The sequence below is a fragment of the Mesocricetus auratus genome, unplaced genomic scaffold (assembly GCF_017639785.1).
Source record: "Mesocricetus auratus isolate SY011 unplaced genomic scaffold, BCM_Maur_2.0 Super-Scaffold_100003, whole genome shotgun sequence".
Taxonomy (NCBI): Eukaryota; Metazoa; Chordata; class Mammalia; order Rodentia; family Cricetidae; genus Mesocricetus; species Mesocricetus auratus.
Genome location: NW_024429188.1, coordinates 92,342,882 through 92,361,224, shown reverse-complemented (window position 1 = coordinate 92,361,224; position 18,343 = coordinate 92,342,882). Strand labels below are relative to the sequence as shown.

Here is an 18,343-nt window from a genome sequence, read left to right as displayed (position 1 = left end):
TGTGCGACTTTCAGCTACTGGGGGATGTTGAAATGTAGAAAGTCACACATGATACCTGAAAATGAATTTCATCACAAAGATCCTCCTCCAAGGAATGCTGTTGCCAGTGTACAAAATGGGCCTGGTGGTGGGACTTCTTCATCATCCCTAGGAAGTGCATCTAAATCGGATGAAAGTGGTACTGAGGAGACTGGTATGCTTATTTGTAGACACTTATAAATAATATATTGAAATATTTTATCACATGATAATTACAATGCAAACCTCTTAATTGCTTTTTAAATCCCTAGTTACGAGTATGTAACTGTTAAGAAATAATCAGCCTCCTAAGTCTTCTAATTATCCACTAATCATTTTGCTATGAAGTCATAGTTTATGTTTACAGTTTGCTAACAAAAACCTTGTTTTTATTTCAGATAAACCAAGGGAGAGATCTCAGTGTGGTACAAAAGCTGTTAATAAGGCTTCTAGTACCACACCAAAAGGGAATTCAAGCAATGGAAATAGTGGTTCTAACAGGTAAGAACACTATATGTCAAATGTCAGAATTCTGAGTTCCTTCTCTCGTCTCTGTGTGTGTTTTATGTGTTGGTTGTGTATGTACATTTGTATGTATGCAGGCCGTGGTGCCCACTTGCCACAATGTGTGCAGAGGTGTAACCTCAGCTATTACTCCACACCTATTCCATGCTGCCTATGCCAGGCCTGCTGGCCTGTGAGCTTTTCAAAATTCTCTTTTCTCTGCCTCCAATTTTACCATAGGAACCAATGGGATTACAGATGAGTGATTTCTGTGCTGGTCTTTATGTGAGTTCTGGGAAGTTGAGCATGACAAGTGCTGCACAAACAAGCCATCTCCCTAACTCAAATTCTCTCATTAAAAAATTACCTTTTGACTTAGCATACACAGTAAAGGATTATATTTTGCCATTTCTTTGTGTATGCTTCATGCTTTATTGTAATATGCCCTCCAAGTATCTTCCTTTGCTCTCACTTTCTCTCTTTTTTGTTTTTGTTTTTTTGAGACAGGGTTTCTCTGGGTATCTTTGGAGGCTGTCCTGGAACTCATTCTGTAGACCAGGCTGGCCTTGAACTCATGGAGATCCACCTGCCTCTGCCTCCCGAGTGCTGGGATTAAAGGTGTGCGCCACCACTGTCCAGCTTCACTGTCTCTTACTAGTCACCTTATTTCCAAATAATTTCACTTCTGCTCTTATGTCACATGTATTCCATCATCTTTCTTTCTTTCTGCCTCTTGTCCCTCTCTTAAGATGTGTTCTTTCTTGTTCCCTTTTCTAGATTTGTATGTATGTATGTATGTATGTATGTATGTATGTATGTATGTAGTATGTATATATGCATGCATGTTAATCAAGGTTCCACGTATAAAACAACACGTTATTAGTCATTTTGAGCCTGACTAATTTCTATTAATGTAAATATTTCCAGTTGAATCTATTTGTCAGCAATTGCCATCATTTCAGTTTTTATTTTGGCTGAGTTAAAATGTATACCACATTTTCTTTACCCTTGACTCTGTCGATAGACATATAGGCTGGCTCCATTTATTGTGACTAATGCAGCAGTAAACCAAAATATATGAGTATCTCCATGTTTTGTTGAGTTATAGAGTCCTTTTGGGCGTATACTCAGGAGTGGACTGGCTGAGATAGTTTTATTCTTAAACATGTACACTGACTTCTATAGGAGCTGCAGTAGTTAACATTTCCATTAGCAGTTTATAAGGGTAACTTTTTATCCACATTCTCACTGACTTTTGTTCTTGTTAATTTTCTTGATGAGAGCCATTCTGACTGATTCAAAGCAATTTTAATTTTCATTTCTCTGACAGCTAAGATGTTGAATACCTTTTCAAGTATTTATTGGTTATTTATATTCCTTTTATGAGCAGTGGATCAGCCCATTTATTTATTGGCCTGTTTATTAGATAAATTTTGGAGAGTTATTTACAATTCTGTACTCTAAATATCAATCTCCTGTCTATCTGTTACTTAATTGACAGTGTTTTCCCCTTGTTTTGTATACTATCTGTTCACTGTGATGATTGTTTCCTTAGCTGTGCACAAGTTTAATTTCATGTAACCCATTTGTCAGTTCTTGGTTACTGTTCTTGCTCTTGGAAATGTTTTCCCTATATTTTCCTTTAGCAGGTTAAACGTTTCAACTCGTGCATTAAGGTGTTGAATCATTTTGAATTGATTGTGAGCAGAATGAGTTATAGAGATCCAGTTTCATTCTTTTCCACATGACTGTTGAGTTTTCCCAGTACTATGTGTTGCAGATACTTTTTTCCAATTTATGCTTTTGATACTTTTGTTGAAAATTAGGTGATTGTAGCTGTGTATATTTGTTTCTTGCTCCTATATTCTGGTCCCATGACCTACATTGATCTGCATGTTTGTTTTTGTACTGGTAGCAAGCTGTCTTTGTCACTGTGGATCTATTGTATCATTTGGGGTCAGATATTGTGACACCTTTAGTATTGCCTTTTCTGCAAAGGATTGATTAGGCTATAAACACAGGGGTGAGCACCTTGGGCCTGCCTCAAGATGGTGATGGGACAGACTTCTTTGACTCCCCATGGGTGATCTTACCCTCTCTGAGGAGCAAATAGGGTGTAGGTGGTAGGAAGATTGAGAGCGAGCAGGAGGAGGAGAGGGAAGGAGAACTGAGATTAGTATGTTAAAAAATAAAAGGAAAAGAAAAAAAGGATTGATTAGGTTTTCTGTATTTATCAGTTTTAGGTGTGTGTGTGTGTGTGTTTCTGTAATTCTATGAAGAATTCATTTGAATTTTAATGGGGATTGTGTTGAATACATAGATCACTTTGTGTAATAGCCATTTTCACAATACTGATTCTACCAATCCATAATCATAGGGTTTAATTTTCTTTTGTTTTTAAATTTTATTTCATGGCCAATGTAGTTTAGTATTTAAAATGTTATTTATTTATTATTGAAAATAGATTTTTTTCATAAAATATATGCTGATTATGTTTTTCCCTACCCCAACTCCTCCCAGATCCTCCTCACCTACCCACTCACCCAAATTCATATCTTTCTCATTCCTTCCCTTTAGGAAACAAACAGGCATCCCAAAAAATAATAGTGTTAAAATAAGATAAAATGAACACAACGAACCCTGACTAGGAACATTGTCTTTGTCTCTTTGTACTTCTCGTTTCATTAGTATTTTATTTCCTCAGGATTATTCTTAAGCATTTTGTTTTTTCAAGTTATTGTAGATGATTTCTTCCTCAGCAATTTCATCCTTACTAAGTAGAGCATTTAAATTTTATTTTACTTTGTATACTATTAATTTGCTGAATGCGCTTATTAGGTATAAGGATTTTCTGGCTTAGCCTTCTGTTTCTTAAGAATAGGATCATGTTTATTGATTTCAGCCCTCAATTTGATTATTTCCTGGCATCTACTCCTCCTGGGTGAGTTTGCTTCTTTTTGTTCTAGAGCTTTCAGTTGTACTGTTAATTCTCTAGTGTGACTATTCTCTAGTTTCTTCCTGTGGGCACTTAGTGTTATGAACTTTCTTTTTAGCACTGCTTTCAAAGTGTCCCATAGGTTTGGGTATGTTGTGTCTTCATTCTCATTGAATTCTAGGAAGTCTTTAATTTCTTTATTTCTTCCTTGACCCTGGAGTGATGTAACTGAGCATTGTTCAATTTCCATGAGTTTATGGGGTTTCTGCAATTTGTGTTGTTGTTGAATTCTAACGTTAAAGCATGGTGGTCTGATAAGATACAGGGGGTTACTCCAATTTTTTTTGTACCTATTGAGTTTTGCTATGTTGCTGAGTATGTTGATGCTGCAACGATAAACGGCACACTTACTGAACGTAAAAGTATTTATTGTAGAAATTACCCACAAGAGACAAACAAGTAACCCAGATGAGCCGAGTAGTTTTCTACCACTGAACTGGAAGCCGGAAAGCCGGAAAAGAGAGAGAGACTTCCGCTGTTCAGTCTTTTATACCTTCCTCTGTAACACCCCTAGCCATGCCCCAAAGTGGGCCTGGTTAGTGATGTAGTTCACTGCCTACGTCCATATATGTCTTTAGTCATGTCTAAAGTGGGTGTGGTTAGCGGTGTGGTAAACTGCCCTTTTATTACCTCATCTGTATGTGCCTCTAATAAGTCACATGGTTAATGGTGGAGCACTGTTTCCTCATACAATTCCCCTTTTAGTCTAAAAAGGATATTTAAACTTAAAACAACTAACTTGTGTCAATGAACAAAATGTATCAAACATCTATCCCTTCTAAAGCTAAACTTATCTGAAACACCCAAGTCTGAACACCTCTTTTCAATCCCAACTCTAAAATAATTGAAAACTAATACTAATGGGTGTAAACTATCCTATAATATCAATAGTAGGGAGAGAGGGCGTGGAATTCTCAAAACTACTTCCTGCTGAGATGGGACGATGACAATCTCATGGGGACCTGTGAGAAGAAAAATGTTAGTGTAACAAAATCTTCAGTAGATCAGACAGTCTCTGTTTGGCAGAAGATGCTTGATTGAAGTTCCTGACTGGAGTTCTAGTGTTGATTGAAGCTCTCATCTGAAGCTCTGGCCAGATTGTAGAAGGTGTGCTGTTTCAGTTCCTTGGTCTGGAGTGGTGTCGAGTGATGTAGTTCCAAGCCAGTTTCAGGATGGTGCTTGTCAGGTGGAGTCGATGATGTGGGGCAGTTCAGATGCCTCCAGTCGAATCAGGTGGAGTCAGGAAGTGGATCCTCATTCTCTTTCTGAAGCAGTTGAAGATTGCTGTCAGGAAATCCCTTGTTCTCTGGAAAACTCAAACATTAATGTTAACAAAGAAATATTTTAACTTTTATATGTATGCATACTGGAAGAGGTGACAATAGGGAAGATGGTAAACGTGAAGGAAATTAGACTTTTCAGAAAAAGAAATCCACAGATAACAGTCCCTAATTTTATTTTCTTCTGTCTTATATCAATGGCTCTTTGATATAATACAGAAAATTTGAATTTTATTTAAATAATATGCTTGAATTTAGAGTAGGAGAGCCAATCCAACTCCAAAGCCAGCTTCAGTTAAATGGATGGGGACTAAAGTATATGAAGAAACAAAGATTAAAGGGTATTATAAAAAACAATATAGAGAGATTTAGACTTTGATACCACACAGTGAGTTATTGTTTGTTTGATGGTCCTCAGGGTAGCTATTCATTCTTCTTCAGGAATCCATACGTCCAGCATTCTTTGCTGAGTTTACCTGTGAAGACAAAGAACAAAACACTTCTCTGTCCTTTTATGATGTCACTTTACCCATGGTAGAATATGATTTTGTAGATGAGCTGTTATCTTTCCTCCTCCTGAGATGTCTTCTATTCTGATTGAATCTTAATTAATTTCGATGGAACCCAAAGTTTTTCTTCTCCTGTGGAAACAAAAGCAAAACTCCTTCCCCAACGTAACACATATCCTGGTTTCCAGACTGATGTCATAACATCCTTAAAATATACCAGTAGGTTCAGTTCAGAAGTCTTCTCTGTAGTCCTATATCTTTCTGCTGCAGTTTGTCCTTTTTCATCAGCATTAAGAAAATTCAACATTAGTAAAGCATTATGTAACCTGTATTTGGGGGTCTTTGTCCCCCCCTTTTGAAAGTAAAAGTATTTATTGTAGAAATTGCCCACAAGAGACAAACAAGTAACCCAGATGAGCCGAGTAGTTTTCCACCACCGAACTGGAAGCTGGAAAGCTGGAAAAGAGAGAGAGACTTCCGCTGTTCAGTCTTTTATACCTTCCTCTGTAACGCCCCTAGCCATGCCCAAAAGTGGGCCTGGTTAGTGATGTAGTTCACTGCCTGTGTCCGTATACGTCTTTAGTCATGCCTAAAGTGGATGTGGTTAGCGGTGTGGTAAACTGCCCTTTTATTACCTCATCTGTCTGCGCCTCTAATAAGTCACTTGGTTAATGGCGGAGCACTGTTTCCTCCTACAGTGGTCGATTTTAGAGAAGGTTCCATTTCGTGCTGAGAAGAAGGTATATTCTTTTGTGTTTAGATGGATTGTTCTATAGATGTCTGTTGAGCCCAATTGGGTCATAACTTTTGGTAGTTCTTTTATTTCTTTGTTAAGTTTCTGTCTGGTATTCCTGTCTAGTGGTGAGAGTGGGGTGTTGAAGTCTCCCACTATAACTGTATGGGGTTTTATGTGTGATTTGAGTTTTAGTAATGTTTCTTTTATGAATGTGGATGCCTTTGTATTTGGGGTATAGATGTTCAGAATTGAGACTTCATCCTGATGGATTTTTCCTGTGATGAATATGAAATGACATTCATCTCTTTTGATTAATTTTAGTTTGAAGTCTAATTTGTTAGACATTAGGATAGCTACACCAACTCGTTTCTTGTGTCCATTGGATTGGAAAATCTTTTCCCAACCCTTTACTCTGAGGTAACGTCTGTCTTTGAAGTTGAGGTGTGTTTCTTGTATGCAGTAGAAGGATGGATTCTGTCTTCATATCCATTCTGTTATTAATGATCATTGATTGTTGAAACTTGTTAGTTTTAAATTTGGTGGTTGTGGTATTGTGTGTGTCTTTACCTTTTTCTTTGACTTTTGGTAATGTGGGATTATCTATTGCCTATGTTTTTGTGAGTGTAGCTAACTTCTTTGGGTTGGAGTTTTCCTTCCAGTATTTTCTATAGGACTGGTTTTGTGGATATATATATTGTTTAAATCTGGTTTTGTCATGGGATATGTTGTTTTCTTCATCCATAGTGATTGAAAGCTTTGCTGGGTATAGTAGTCTGGGCTGGTATCTATGGTCTCTTAGTGTTCGTGGAACATCTATCCAGGACCTCCTGGCTTTCAGAGTTTCCATGAAGAAGTCAGGTATAATTCTGATAGGTCTGCCTTTATATGTTACTTGGCTTTTTTTCCTTTGCTGCTCTTAATATTCTTTATTTATTCTGTATGTTTGGTGTTTTGATTATTATGTAGCAAGAGGACCTTTTATTGGTCCACACTATTTGGTGTTCTGTAAGCTTCTTGTACTTTCATAGGCATGTTTTCTGTGCCTTTGAGCCGGGCTTCTTCGCCTTCTTCTATACCTATTTTTCTTAGGTTTGGTCTTTTCACGGTGTCCCATATTTCCTGGATATTTTGTGTTAAGGATTTGTTGGACTTAAGACTTTCTTTGGTCGATGAATCTATTTCCCCTAGTGTATCCTCAACACCTGTGATTCTCTCTTCCATCTCTTGTATTCTGTCGATTATGCTTGCATCTGTAGAACCTGACCGTTTCCCCAGATTTTTTCTTTCCTTTATTATTATTATTATTTTTTTGGTTTTTTCGAGGCAGGGTTTCTCTGTATTGTTTTGGAGGCTGTCCTGGAACTCACTTTGTAGACCAGGCTGGCTTCGAACTCACAGAGATCTGCCTGCCTCTCCCTCCCGAGTGCTGGGATTAAAGACATGCGCCACCAACTCCCGGCTCTCCCCAGATTTTTATTGCCAGCATTCCCTCAGTTTGTATTTTCTTTATTGCCTCTATTTCAGTTTTCAAGTCTTGAACTGTTTGAATTGTTTCCTTCACCTGTTTGATTATTTTTTTTCTTGATTTGTTTGCTTTCTTTAAGAGATTTGTTGATTTCTTGAAATTTTTGGTTTGTCTTTTCCTCCATTTCTCCCAGTTTTTGCCTGTGTTTTCTTCCATTTCTTTAATTTCCTCTTTGAGGGCCTCTATCATCTTCATAAAGTTATTTTTAAGGTCATTTCCTTGTGCTTCATCTGCGTTGGAATGTTCAGGTTTTGCTTGTATAGAACCCCCAGACTGTTGTGGTGTCATGTTATGCTTTATGTTATTGAATGTGTTCTTATACTGTCGTCTTCCCATCGTTTCTTCCAGTGGGTACAGGTATGGCTTGTGATTCATGGGATCTCTTTTCCCCTAATTGGTATACCTCGGGCCTGTGGCTTAGGTGGTTGATCTTCCTCTCCCTGTGGGGGCGAGGCCAAGGCTCTAATGGTGCTGGATGGTTTGGGGTGTGAGGAGGGTGCCCCCAGTTCTCTGAGCTTTCTCTTCTGATGGGGGCAGGGTCAAGGCTCCAATGAGGGCAGATGCAATGCTGGATAGTGTGGGGCTGCCCTCAGGTCTCTGAGGATTCGGAGACTGGGATAGGCCGGGTCTGTATTTCTTAAGACATACTTTGTGGTCAGAGTAAGATCTCTTTTAGAGATCATGTTTCCATGGGATGGAATGTTCTCCACATTATCTCCGAAGTCCATTTGCTGTTTGGTATAGTTTAACTCTGTAATTTCTTTGTTGATATTTAGCCTGAATGACCTATAAAATGGTCTGCTGTTACTGTATCAGGACAATTGTGAATGTGTATGAACATTAATGCTTGTTTTATGAACTTCACAGCCCTAACATGCAGTTCATATGGTTTATGATTGTTGCATATTCTTGATTCATTCATATGTAGCTATATTATTTAACTGTTCCAAGTTTTTATTTGAATTTTACTTTGTTAGCTACCAGAAGTTCTATATCAGCTTAATTTTGACTTTTACTCTTTGGGTAGATTGACTTCTATCTTTTGAGTTTCACTCTAGGTATTTCTAGCAGGGATATATGCGTGTTTCGTGGAGGCAACAAAGAATTGTGTCTTTTACTGTGTACTTTTCAGATAACCTTTATTTTTCTGAGGGTTCCTCTATTACAGCATTTTAAGTGTGTGTCTGTTACCTTTATGAGTTTATAAACTTCTCTGTCTCCTTTAAGAAATAATAGGAATAGAATCTACTTTTTATTCAGGCTTCTTCAGTCTATCATTTTACCTGGAAGTCCCCTAGATTCACCTATGTGTACCTCATTAGTCATGAGTGGAAAGGTAGGCGGTTGTAATTGAGCAGTACAAGATCATGTATACTGGACTTTGAAACTTTATTACAATTTTGATAATTTGCTTATTACTAATAGTTTATATAGTTACATTTTAACAGCCTTATTACTCCTGCTGAGATACAGGATATAATGGTAAAGTTTTGAGAAGTTATGGGATACAGTGCTTGTTGTAGCCAATTTGAGTAAGGCTTATTAATTGTAAGAAAAAGAGTAATTTTGAAAGTAGTCTATACATTTTAGCAGTCTGTTTGCTGATAGCTCCTGTAGTTAGTTTGTTGAATGTGTTTTTGGTCATTACTTTGTTTTCTTCAAAGGTTGTGAATATATACAAGATAATCTAATATTTATTATAATTATTAATCGTTATTTCACTAATATATATTTGTGTTGGTTACTTCATGTAAAGAAGTGCTTACTTATCCTAAAGATGTTCTTTATTTTTCTGAGGGTTCCTCTTAGTATCACAGTGTTTTTTAAGTCAATAAAAACCCTTTATGATTTTATTTTATTTTATTTGTTTGTTTTTTGGGACAGGGTTTCTCTGTGTAGCCTTGTCTATCCTGGAAATCACTCTGTGTAGACCAGGCTGGCCTCGAACTCACAGAGATCTGCCTGCCTCTGCCTCCCAAATGCTGGGATTAAAGGCATGCATCACTGCACCTGTCTCTTTTATGATTTTAAATATGGAATATATTTGATAATTATGTCTTTTTTATTCTTAAGCAACAAAGCTGTTAAAGAAAATGACAAAGAAAAAGTAAAAGATAAAGAAAAAGAGAAAAAAGAGAAGACTCCAGCTACAACTCCAGAGGCCAGGGTACTTGGTAAAGATAGTAAAGAAAAACCAAAGGAAGAGCGGCCAAATAAAGATGAAAAAGCAAGAGAGACAAAGGAAAGAACGCCTAAGTCTGACAAAGAGAAAGAAAAATTCAAGAAGGAAGAAAAAGCTAAAGATGAGAAATTCAAGACCACCATCACCAGCGCAGAGTCAAAGTCGACTCAAGAAAGAGAAAGAGAAAAGGAGCCATCTAGAGAAAGAGATGTAGCGAAGGAAATGAAGTCAAAGGAAAATGTTAAAGGAGGAGAAAAAACGCCAGTTTCAGGGTCCTTGAAGTCACCTGTTCCCAGATCAGATATCTCGGAGACTGAAAGGGGCAAGTATATCTTTTGTATATTTCTGTATTTTTTGTTCTAATTATACTGGCTGGTTATCTCTATATCTTGATAAGTTAGCGATTTTTTTATTCACTTTTTGAAGTGTTTGGAATGACTGGGAATATCCCTCATTCTAACTATTTCTTTTTATCCAAACAGAACAAAAACGCCGCAAAATTGATACTCATCCTTCTCCATCACATTCCTCCACAGTAAAGGTTAGTATAGCCTGAGGAAGGCAGCATCCGTATTAGGCTCACCTGTTTGGAGTACCAATGTCCTGACTTCCTTCAAGTCTTGTGCCAAGTATTCACTGGAGCCACTGGAGGTTTTATATTGCATTAGAAAATGAAATTTTTCTGTATTGGTGGACTAATTTTTCCTATTGAGTATTTTTATAATAAAAAATGTTAGGACTTCAAGGACCTAGCACTAATTTTATTGTGTTTCAAAGTGCAAGAGAAATTTTACCCAGAAGTGCCTCACTGCTTTAAGCAGTCCTTTTTGGAGTGCAATGGTAGCTACAAGCAAATGAATGTTTTCAGCAGAATGAAGCTATTTTTCGGCATAAATATTGAAGATTATATAGCACTGAAGACTTCCTGAATGATACACGATAAACAAGATACCTCTGAATTCATCAAGCTTCTTGATGAGCATCATTCCGATGTGCCTTCTAAGAAGGAGTCTTGAAAGGAGTTCCATTTTAAAGTCTCCTTGGTGATCAGTTCTCCTGTAGTTGTGTTTATTCAGTGAGCATGCAGCTTCTGTTGTATCTTCCCTTGGAGGTTTGTTAATACCCATTGGGTTCCCAACAAGTTGAACCTTGCGTTACGATAAGAGCAGATGTGGCATCCAGTCCTACCACCCAGCAAAGAGAAACCCCAGGCATTCAACTGCAGCACAAAATCGTGGGTGTAGCCTTCTTGAAGACTCAGGGTAGCCATTCCTTGCTCCATATTTAATTTTAATTCTAAAGTCATCTAATTTCATGGAATCTTTGAATTTGCAGTACGTTGAACTTTTAAAACTGTAAGTTAATTAATTCTTCGTCCAGAGCACTGTGGTGGAATACTATAATTGGTTTCTTATTCTTCTTCTTTTTAAACTTTTTTTTTCCTTGTGAGAGGCATGAGATTCAAATCATGGCACTTTGCAACAAAATATTGATTACTGTTTCATAGGATATTTTTGTTTGTAATGCCACTGAATTTTGTAGCTAAAATAAAATACTTATTTTATTGGAGTTGTAAATGGATAAAATTTGATGATCTTCTAATTAGAGAGTAACAATGAAAATATTAGTCAATTTTCTCCCATGGTGACTTCCACTGTTTTCAGCTCTTGGGGGGAGAAAAGTATTTTGCCTTTTTAAAGCCTCTTAGTTACTGAAACCTTAATGCGAAATATGTGGCATTGACATTTATTTATTTTTAACTTTTAATCAAAATAATTGTAATTTTCTATATTTAATATTTGTAAATTTTTTAACATTACAATTCCACTGTATGGTTTTGTTTTTTGCTTTTATTGCTGATATTCATACTGATAATGATTTCCTGGAATTTATCCTCACAAGAAATAGCTGGTTTATTTCCAGGTTACAGACATACTTCCCAAAGTTCCTCTGGGTTCTGAGAACTATGCCAGCTCACCTGTCATCTCCATTCATTTTCTACAGGACAGTCTCATCGATCTCAAGGAATCTTCATCAAAGGTTTGAGTCTTTTAAAATCATGCCTAAGTAAACCAGAAATTCTTAACTTTTTTGTTTAGTAGGTGCCACCACCCTAGTAAAGGGTTTATGCTAGGATTGGTGGAAGAAAGCACTCTCTCTTTATGTAGAACCACCTGATGAATTCTTACCACAAACAGTAACAACAATAAAAAGCTGATGACAATGGTCCATTTAGAGATATTGTTATATGTGTGTTGTGGCAGTATTTTTATATATTCTTGCTTTGCTGTAATATGTATTTTTCTTTTATGCCTTAAAATCTGGAAATTTGATAAAGTTTAGGGAAAGGAGAGTTACTGATTTGTTTGGGATGGGTGGTAGATAGACTTACATAGTTTCACAGAGCAAATGTGCCAGCTTTCTTGCTTTGTTAATAGATAACTCACAGGAACAAAAAATAATTTGCTGCATTCATAGAACTTTTAAAAATGGAATCCATCTCAATGCATAAATTTCTTTATGTCTCCCTCTGCTGAAGTATCCTTTTAGTAGCTGTGGCATATTATCAGGAGATACAGTAAATTTAAAGTAATCTTTCTCCTGGAAGGAAGTACTCAACATGATGCTATTTTTATATGTCAGTATTATTTCTTTCCTTTTACACTACTCTCCTGGGTATCCTGGCTCTTAAAAAGTCTGCAGTTTGTATATTTTTATGGAGTTCATCTCACTTTTATACTTGAATTGTCTACTTTTATGTCATTGTGTCTTATTATGAAATCTGTACCCTCTTCACTTTGATTTTTCTACTTTATGTCTTCTATTTATATGCTAAGTTTACTTATGGACCAAATGGAATTTTGAAATAGCCATGTGGTTTTATTTTTAAATGAAATGTTTGTAGATTGTGAACAAATAATTACTAATTATTTAATGGTTTAGATAGCCAAATTGCCTGTGTCCTAAGTATATGGCATTGTTTTTAAGATAAACTATTATTTGAAAGATTATCCACTATATATTGAGTAGTTTGTTTTAAACTAAAACCTTTTTATTAGCTATCATAAAAACATATTGCAGTATAGTAGGTCTCTGCAGCCACATTGAGATTGTATCATGATTTAGCAGTCAGTAACTTGTATGGGCTATTTTATATCCATGGGTTTGTAATAGTCTTAATTTGTTAGTATTTATTTATTAAAGCATACATTGAAATGGTTTGAAAACTGATGCTAAGATTAAGTAGATTTTCTTGTCGGTGATGAAGATTATGGTTTCTTGCATTTGTTGTGAAGATTGTTTTGTCATTTTTGCATGTCTAGATAATATATTATTGTCTCATCTCTTGCTTATATTAGTAATATGAATTAAATAGGGCAGATGGTAGTGTCTTTTTGACAAATGAGAGACTTAACTATTCCCACTGGCATACAACTTGTCATTACTAAAAATGTGAGCTAAAACCAAGGTCTCCTGTTCTTAACCTCCACTTCAATAATAGCTGTAAACGTTTCCTAGCTTTTTCAGTAAGTTTATATCATTTTTTAAATGTGGCAATTGAAGTCAGTTTTTCAAAATTTTTGTACAAGAAGATTTTTTGTGGGCATTTGAAATTCAATAGCTTCTTCCACATGGAACCAGGAAAATTTGAAAATGACAATTTGCAGTTAAAAATTATGAGACTTTCATTTTTTAAGGTCTTTAGCTTAGCATGGAAGCTTACAGTAGGATTTAGACATTCAAATACTTTAAGTGAACTCTTATAAGCCTTTGGTAAGCAAATCAAAGAGATGTTTTTGTGTAGTAGCTGCTTTTTAAATTTTAAATGTATAGAAAATCTAAAAAAACTTTGAATTGCTTGGGATAAAATTTTTCCTGGACTTTGAGCAGTCCACACACACACACACACACACACACACACACACACACACACACACACACACACACACACACACACACACACACACATATATATAGCCTCACTGTTTTTTTAGCAGCTTTTACTTCCTAGAAGTTTTGCTGTAAGATATGTGTCTGTCTTTCATGTTACCTTGTTACTTGTACATATAGAATTGTTTCCTTGACTTTATTTTGATTTTTTATTTTTTGGTTTTTTGAAGACATGGTTTCTCTATATTGTTTTGGAGGCTGTCCTGGAACTCGCTCTGTAGACCAGGTTGGCCTCAAATTTACAGAGATCTGCCTGCCTCTACCTCCTGAGTGCTGGGATTAAAGGCGTGCACTACCAATGCCTGGCTTATTTTGATATTTTTAAGTTATTCTTTATCCCCAGAATTTTCTTTAGTAATTGCTGGGTATTTTTATTTTTCAATACATAATAAAGTAATGCATGAATTTAATATTGTAGTGAGATTAAAAGATGACTAATCTAAAATAGAATCCCTGTATTTTGCCAGCTCACTTCCTACTCCCATTTCTACCTCACATGTTTCTACTTTTGATCGGTTGTGTTTTGGTATAGCAGTACTAACGGCTACATATGAAGACAAGATTGCTAAAAGCATGCTTCTAATTGAATCAGGCCTTCATTTTGAAAGTTGGCTAAATTCCTTTATTAGATCTTTATGGTCTCAATCTAAGGAAATGAAATCAAACTAGGAACAAAATCCTACAATGTTGCATACAGATTGTCCTCACACATCATTAACTTTATTTGGCAAATATGTATTAAACACTTATTGTATGTACTAGCTTCTAAGAAGCGTATAAAAGTGGAAAAAGCACCCACTTCTTCTTCTGTGCCAGAAGTGATTATGTGCAGAAATAAATAACTTCAGATTCAGAAGGAAAACCCATTACAGAAATGGCAAGTAAATAAAATGAGTTCACTAGAAAGTGAATTGCGGAGCTGAGAGATAGTGTAGGTGCTGATAGCTCTCAGTCTGTCTTTGAAAAACCAAGAATTTTAAGATAAAAGTAATTATTCATAGGGCTAAAAGTTAGGGACTACTGATAGCCACAGAACATTAGGTTGCTGTATGGTAGGAGATAATTGTGAAGATGCCTAAACAAGGAAGTATGGATTCCACTCAGTAGGTGATGAGAAAATGTTTTGTCGAAAAAGGTGTTCTGGTCATACTCATTAGAAAGGCAGAGGAGCAAATGAATTGGTGTATTTCTAAACCTTAGGATTTCTGTTTGTATATATGCATAAGGTTTAACTATGTCATTTTATGTCAAGAATGAAATATTTTATTATTAATGCCAGAAGTCCTAGAGAAGTTTCTCAATTCCTTATGCTACAGAATTCAATTAGGCATGGATAAAAATGTAATTTGGGGGTTGAGGGTACTCTTGTAGTGTGAGAAATGAAGCAGACAGTACTTTCTTACAGGAAATTGTTGAGTTTGTCTTATCTAGTTCATACATAATATTAAGATGTGGGAAAAGAAGGTGAGAATAAATTTCACAATTAGAAGAATCATAAGTGTCATTTAAGGCTTATTTAGCAATAGTATCATTTAGATAGGGACTTTTATGACTATAAATTATTATCTTAATCTTGCTATTGATAAACACTTAGACTGTTTCAGTCATTCCTCAACTTTTAAACATAATTTTTAAAAAAAATCTACTCTGTGTTGCTTTGATAATATTTCTCAGGCAACAGAATTGAAAATGTTTGGTGGTATTGAAAGAATAAGTATTTAAACTTTAAATTGATAGTCCTTTTTCTTGCATTTTTTTGATTATTAAGGTATTCCTTACTGTAAAATACCTTTCAAATCAGTATTCTGTTTATTTGTGGGGTATATCTAGAGTTATGTAGTTACATTACGAGTTCTGTTTATCTTTCTTTGAACATATCCAAATGCAACATAGACTTATCCCAGTTATAAATGCCATAAAGATGGGGAATTGATTATTTTCTGACTACTTCCTAAACATTTTCTTTTATAGTTGATTTCCATATTTCTACCCTCCATAAGTAGGATTTTTCTCTCATTTAGAATTAGAATAACCTTGATGTTTGGCTAGTTTATAACCTTGATGTTTGGCTATTTTATCACTGATAGAACTTTTCATAGAGAACTTTTTTGTGTCACTTTTCAGTCTTTCAAATAGTTTAGTCACCCTCAGCTTACCTGATGGTTTCCGGAGCTACTTAGAACCAGTAAGATAGAATTCACAGTTGTGATTATTTGCTAGAACTACAGTGGTTTCAGAAGGAGAGAATATGCATCAGTCTTTATAGGTATAAAAATATTTGAGATAATCACTGCCTGGTTTATATCTTGACAGAATGGACTTACTAGTGAAATCATGACTAGGCTTTATTTGTACCTTTTTGCCCCCTGTCATTGACTCATTATTTGATGGTTATACCTTCAGATATCCATGACTGCATAGGGATTTGTGTTTTGTCTTTTTTACAGCTGAAAAAAATCCAGTTGCTGTTTTTCACATATGAACTCTTATATACTAGAGGGACAAGGAGAATTCTGGCTTGTGAATTTACTGTGAAATGTCAGTTGAGGCAATAATGGGAATCTTTATAGGGCCCAGGAGTAAAGCTTTTGTATATGTGTCACATTCTTTATTTTAGCTCTCATAAAACAAACAAATAACTAGTTTTGACTATATACAGTTACCTATATCTTTCATTTAATAAACAAAAATACCAAAGGATGCCAATATTGGAAAACTAATAATCTTTAGTAATATTGCCTTAATTTTAACAGCTCTACATTAATCATACTCCTCCACCACTGTCCAAGAGTAAGGAGAGAGAAATGGACAAGAAAGATTTGGACAAGTCAAGGGAAAGATCCAGAGAAAGAGAGAAAAAAGATGAAAAGGACAGGAAAGAGCGGAAAAGGGTTTGTAATTTTTAAAAATTAGCTTGGAAAGCCTTTTTTCATGTACAGTAATGTGTTTTCTGCCTTTAGAAAATACTGCTTTGTTCCATAGCAGTCTGTTTCAAGTTTTAACTGGTATATTTACCTTTAAGTGTGTTTGCATTTTATACACTAATAAGGAACTTCAGCTTAGCAATCTCTTTCATGCCATTTTACCAAATATTTGGTACTACACATTTCCTCCAATGCTAGTTAGTGGTGTCTTTCTTGTATAAAAATAATACTTCAAAACAAAACGAAAACCATAACCTTTGATCAATGTAGTTCACAATTCTTGGTTCTAGGATCACTCAAACAATGACCGCGAAGTGCCATCGGACATAACAAAGAGACGGAAAGAGGAAAATGGAACAAGTAGGTAGACTTACTAATACCTTGGAAGTAATCATCAGAGTGAATTGGAAAAGCCTTTCATTATTCTCTTTTGTAATTTTAGTGGGGGTTTCAAAACACAAAAGTGAGAGTCCCTGTGAGTCTCAATATCCAAATGAGAAAGACAAAGAGAAAAATAAATCAAAATCTTCAGGCAAAGAAAAAGGCAGTAGTGATTCGTTTAAATCTGAGAAGATGGATAAAATCTCCTCTGGTGGCAAAAAGGTAAATTAGGAACATGAAGGAACCGTTTAGTTTTTGGAAAACATGTATTTTATTACTTTTTGAGACTGTTATATATGAATACTATATTTACATTCTTTCAACCCCACACTATTGTCTCCCACTGTCTTTCTCAAACTCTTTCTAAACCTCCTGACTTTTTTAATTATTATTGTTCACCTATAGATCTATCTATAAATACAAGTCCTTTTAGTGCTGTTCATATGCGTATGTTTAGGGCTGTCCACTTGGGATCAGATACCCTCTCAGAGGCCTTGTCCTTAGAGAAGACTGATTTTCTCTCTGTCGTAGCAGCCATTAATTGAATGTGGTTATTTGCCTACAGGTTGGGGCCTTGAGAGGGAAATATTCACTCTTGTAAATTTATGCCTCGGTGTATGTATGTATATTTCTGCCAGATAATAATTGCTTAATGAGTTTGCAATGGGAACAGGAGGCTTGGGAGCGGGCAGGTACTCTGGTTGGGAAACTCTAGCTAGATCAGTCCTAAATTACTGTGAAGTTAAAATTAGTATGCTTCTGCAGTTCCTTTTCTCTCTATTGTACTCACACCACTTGAGTTCCTAATGGTCACTTTTTCTTGTACGCATAGTTCTTTTAGTTTCTCTTTATTTTTGAGATATATGTACATATGTATAAAGTGCATTCTGTTATATACTCATTGACACTCAAATCTCAAATTGGCAAGCCACTGCTAAGTTGTAAGCTATCTACAAAGCATTACTGTAAATGTTAAAAAATGTGTAGTATAGTTATAGTTTTTAAAAGCAGTTTTAGAAAAGTAAATGGTAGATAATTTAATTCTGTAGGCTTCCAAAGAGAAGGCCATTCCTTTTTAGTGTTTTTCAATTGAGATAGGGTTCAGATAGAATAAGAAAACTCATCACTTCCCAACCTGTGGGTCGTAACCCCTTTGACAAACCTCTGTCTCCAAAATAAATGTTTACATCATGATTTATAATAATAGTAAAATTACAGTTATGAAGTAGCAATAAAAATAATGTGGTTGGAGGAACTGTATTAAAAGGGTATCAGCATTAGGGAGATTGAAAACCACTGAATTAAGTGGTATGTATACTTGCAATATTGTACTCTTGG

The 18,343-nt window shown here is 35.6% G+C and overlaps 1 protein-coding gene across 3 annotated transcripts in view; it reads left to right on the top strand.

The window, feature by feature from the left end:
• Thoc2 (THO complex 2) overlaps positions 1-18,343 on the top strand; it is a 109,636-nt gene that overhangs the window by 81,507 nt on the left and 9,786 nt on the right. For 2 of the 3 annotated variants that reach the window (XM_040744563.1, XM_021231036.2), the window contains exons 29-36: positions 15-193; positions 417-519; positions 9,641-10,071; positions 10,232-10,290; positions 11,673-11,789; positions 16,454-16,591; positions 16,915-16,984; positions 17,067-17,227. In XM_040744563.1, coding sequence (XP_040600497.1) covers positions 15-193; positions 417-519; positions 9,641-10,071; positions 10,232-10,290; positions 11,673-11,789; positions 16,454-16,591; positions 16,915-16,984; positions 17,067-17,227 — 1,258 coding nt within the window. The remainder of the gene's footprint in view (positions 1-14; positions 194-416; positions 520-9,640; positions 10,072-10,231; positions 10,291-11,672; positions 11,790-16,453; positions 16,592-16,914; positions 16,985-17,066; positions 17,228-18,343) is intronic. The other variant, XM_005076823.4, reaches the window with a different exon arrangement.